General features: G+C 43.4%; 1 protein-coding gene across 1 annotated transcript in view; it reads right to left on the reverse strand.

Annotated features, from left to right (window-relative positions):
• baz1a (bromodomain adjacent to zinc finger domain 1A) overlaps nucleotides 1-3,199 on the reverse strand; it is a 40,206-nt gene that overhangs the window by 22,354 nt on the left and 14,653 nt on the right. The window contains exons 11-13 of the mRNA XM_015392536.1: nucleotides 2,453-2,584; nucleotides 2,056-2,376; nucleotides 1,692-1,859 (exon numbers count right to left, since the gene is read on the reverse strand). Of these exons, the coding sequence (XP_015248022.1) occupies nucleotides 1,692-1,859; nucleotides 2,056-2,376; nucleotides 2,453-2,584 (621 nt within the window). The remainder of the gene's footprint in view (nucleotides 1-1,691; nucleotides 1,860-2,055; nucleotides 2,377-2,452; nucleotides 2,585-3,199) is intronic.

The raw sequence follows: 3,199 nt of genomic DNA on the forward strand, positions 1-3,199 counted from the left end.
TCAATGTTTCCAACTCCAGCAGCTGCTGGTCTAACATCGCGTCCTGAGCTTCAGAAGCTCATGAGGCGCAGCTTCTGCTGCTTTAAAGCGACCTTATGATGCCCGTCAACCAAAGACTTTACATGTAAACTTCTGCTGCCCAAAGTGCGTCCGTCTGAACGTAGCATAAGAGGGAATGGTTGCTCCATCAACACTACAGCTGCTCAAAGCTCAGGATGAGCGACACGGAAAAAGCCTTAAAGGCTGTTTAGCAGTTTGTTCCTTGTTAGACCAACTAAAATCAACAAGCTAAATCTGACTGTATTTCATTAGACGGCGTGTAAAAGGATTCACCTCCTCCTTCATGATTTAATCAAATATTAACAGCTAATGGGATTACACACCACTGACTTCTCTTCTCTGGAAAACGATTGTTAAAGATTAGCCGCTTTGGATCGATATTCATGAACTAGGAACCTGGAAGTGCTTCAGTAGAGCAGCTGTGAACAGATGTTGCTCTATGATTAAAACTAGAAGCTCTGGGCTTCGTTTTCTTGATCTGATTAAACACAACCTGCTTAAAGAAAAAAAGGTCAGACGTATTTTAGACAGGTTTCCATGCTGAACAATAACCATAATGACAATAAAAGGAAATATTTACATCATATTCAAATAGATAGAAGGGAGAACAGTGAGAGAGAAATATTCAAAGATCTATGAACCTTTTCATCTGGATCTTTATCCAAAAATAAACAGAATGCAATGAAATATTTTATTTGGATATAATTTAGGGATTCCTTCTGGCAGAAATTCAATGCGGTTTAGTGAGCTGAAAGAAATAAAATCCTAACAGTTAGACAAAGGGAATTTCTACATTTGGCAGAGGATGATCAGCCACATGGTTTATTAAGTAGCGAGAGCAGGAAGAGCTGCTGAGAGCAAACCATCAGAGTGAAGCGTAAAGCGCAGACTCTGAAAATTGCGATTGTTTTAAACCAATATTGCGATGTTATACCAATATTGTAATTTTATTTGATTTTCACCTTGCACCATCACAATCATGTTAATGTTTTAATAAAGCGTTTAGGATTTTTCATGACCTTGGAAACCAGAAGTCCATTTTTGCAGGACTTTACTGCAATCTGATTGAAATAGAGCCAACTTCTACTAGCAGGCATGAATCTGTGAGCTAGCGCCATCTTTCTCTTCTCTGTTTGCAAACCGACTTCAAGCATAGTATCGCCTCCTAAAGGGCTGGAATTAGAAATAAAGCTAATTAATCGAGTTTATTTAAATGTAATATGACCATAATCGCCTCCGCTGCCATTTGAAAATGGAGTTTGTTAAACTGCGATTATATTGCAAATGCAGCAAATTCCCCAGTGCTAATTTCTATTCTATTAATTGATTTAGGAGGTCATTGCTTTGGTGTACAGGGTTAGTACCAAAGGAAAGATGGAGGAGTTTTTGAAATCCCAGAATGACGGGTTTAGAACTTTGGACCAAATGTCAGTGTTCGTGCTCACTATGATAGTGCAGTAGGGTTAGCAGAGCTCTCTGTGAACAATAAGAGAAATTATGTGATAGTTTACACCAATTGTATAATTTTTGTTTCCTTGAATAGAACTAAATGGCCTCGGGTCAGACCATGTTCCAAGTGTTGCTAATGCTTCAGGTTTGTCTTTAGATGCTTCCCCCAGCACGGGACTCTTACCTCAGCGCCGTCTCCTCCCGCTTCCTGCGGTGCTGCTCAGCTCTGATCTCTCGCAGCTCCTGTTTAGCCGCCTTCTGTTCGTCCACACAGTCTTCAATCAGATCTCTGCTCGATGCTAAAGTCAGCAGCTTCCCCACCAGAGCCTGGAGGATCTTCAGCTTTTCTCCTGCAAACAAAACGGTCCTTTATTTTAACAATTGTTAAGCCAACTTCACATCTGAACAGGAAGGACTGATCAAGTGATGCCGGTACTTAAAAACAGAACAGCTAACAGCCATTCAGTACAGACCGGTTTAAACCAGGAGGCTAGAAGAGCAGCTCTCCGTTGCACCATGGCTACCGTATAATTCTGGTTCACTGACCTGGTGTGAGGTCATAAACCGAAGTGCAGGACAGCTTCTTCACCAGGACCGGATCAGACAGCCGCAGGTTCACACACGGGTCGTCCATGACGGTGAAGCCGCCCTGTTTTTGGTACCGGAACTTAGCATTGTTGTGGTTACAATCGGCGCCAGAGGCCAGAATGTAGAGGCGCAGGATTTCAGACAGCGTGCAGCTGTCCAGGTCCAGCTGTTTGAGACCAGAACCCTGATGCAGCTGAGGCCAGGCTGCAGCCAGCGAGGCCACAGCAGTCAGAGCTGACTGAGTGGGATCCGAGTCATCGTCCAGGGCCTCCCACAGGCCTGCAGCAGGGAAACATGGAGGCCTTATTCTGGGAAACAGCCTGAAAGCAGTGCAGCTTGCTTCCCCCGTTCCTACCTTCAGCCTGATCTTTAGCCACCTCCTCCTGCTCCTCGTCCAGAGCCTGAAAAATGGCCGTCAGGAAGAAGAAGAGGAGCTCACACAGAGGCCCTTCTGGGTTATTGCCGACCAGAGCCTCCTCCAGAACCTCTGTGGAACGACAGAGTGATTATAGACGGAGCTGGGGACAGACATATTAGATCATAACCAGACCAGCTGCTGCAGTGAGGTTCTGGTTCATGAAAGGACTCAAGATTTTCTATTTAATGAAAAACAGCAGAAAATACAGTATATAGTAGAGATAGAGCTAGTTGGACCCCGTGTGATGCGACACAGAGGCAGCAGAAGCTCAGATCTGTTGAAATTCCAGAGAGACGCTGCGTCCAGAGGAGTAAAACTAACTAAAGCTCCACAACAAACCTGCACTGGAGCTTCTGGGTAGAGCAGTATCAGGGCCAGGCTAAAGATCGTTTTAGTTTTTAAAGGAGAGAATAAAGTCAAAAAATTATGAAAATAAAGTCGTAATATCACAAGAATACAGTCATAAAATTACAAGAATAAACTCATAATATTAAGGGAATAAAGTCTTAAAATTACGAGAATAAAGTTATATTTTATACCTCTTCCAAGAATCTCTTTCTTCCCTAAAATGAGGAATTTGGAGCATCACGCAAAGTTCTACTTTAGCGTCGTGGGAAGTTCTACTTTAGCGTCGTGGGAAGTTCTACTTTAGCGTCGTGGGAAGTTCTACTTTAGCGTCGTGGG

Source organism: Cyprinodon variegatus, unplaced genomic scaffold (genome assembly GCF_000732505.1).
Source record: "Cyprinodon variegatus isolate N-32 unplaced genomic scaffold, C_variegatus-1.0 Scaffold595, whole genome shotgun sequence".
In the NCBI taxonomy this organism is placed as follows: domain Eukaryota; kingdom Metazoa; phylum Chordata; class Actinopteri; order Cyprinodontiformes; family Cyprinodontidae; genus Cyprinodon; species Cyprinodon variegatus.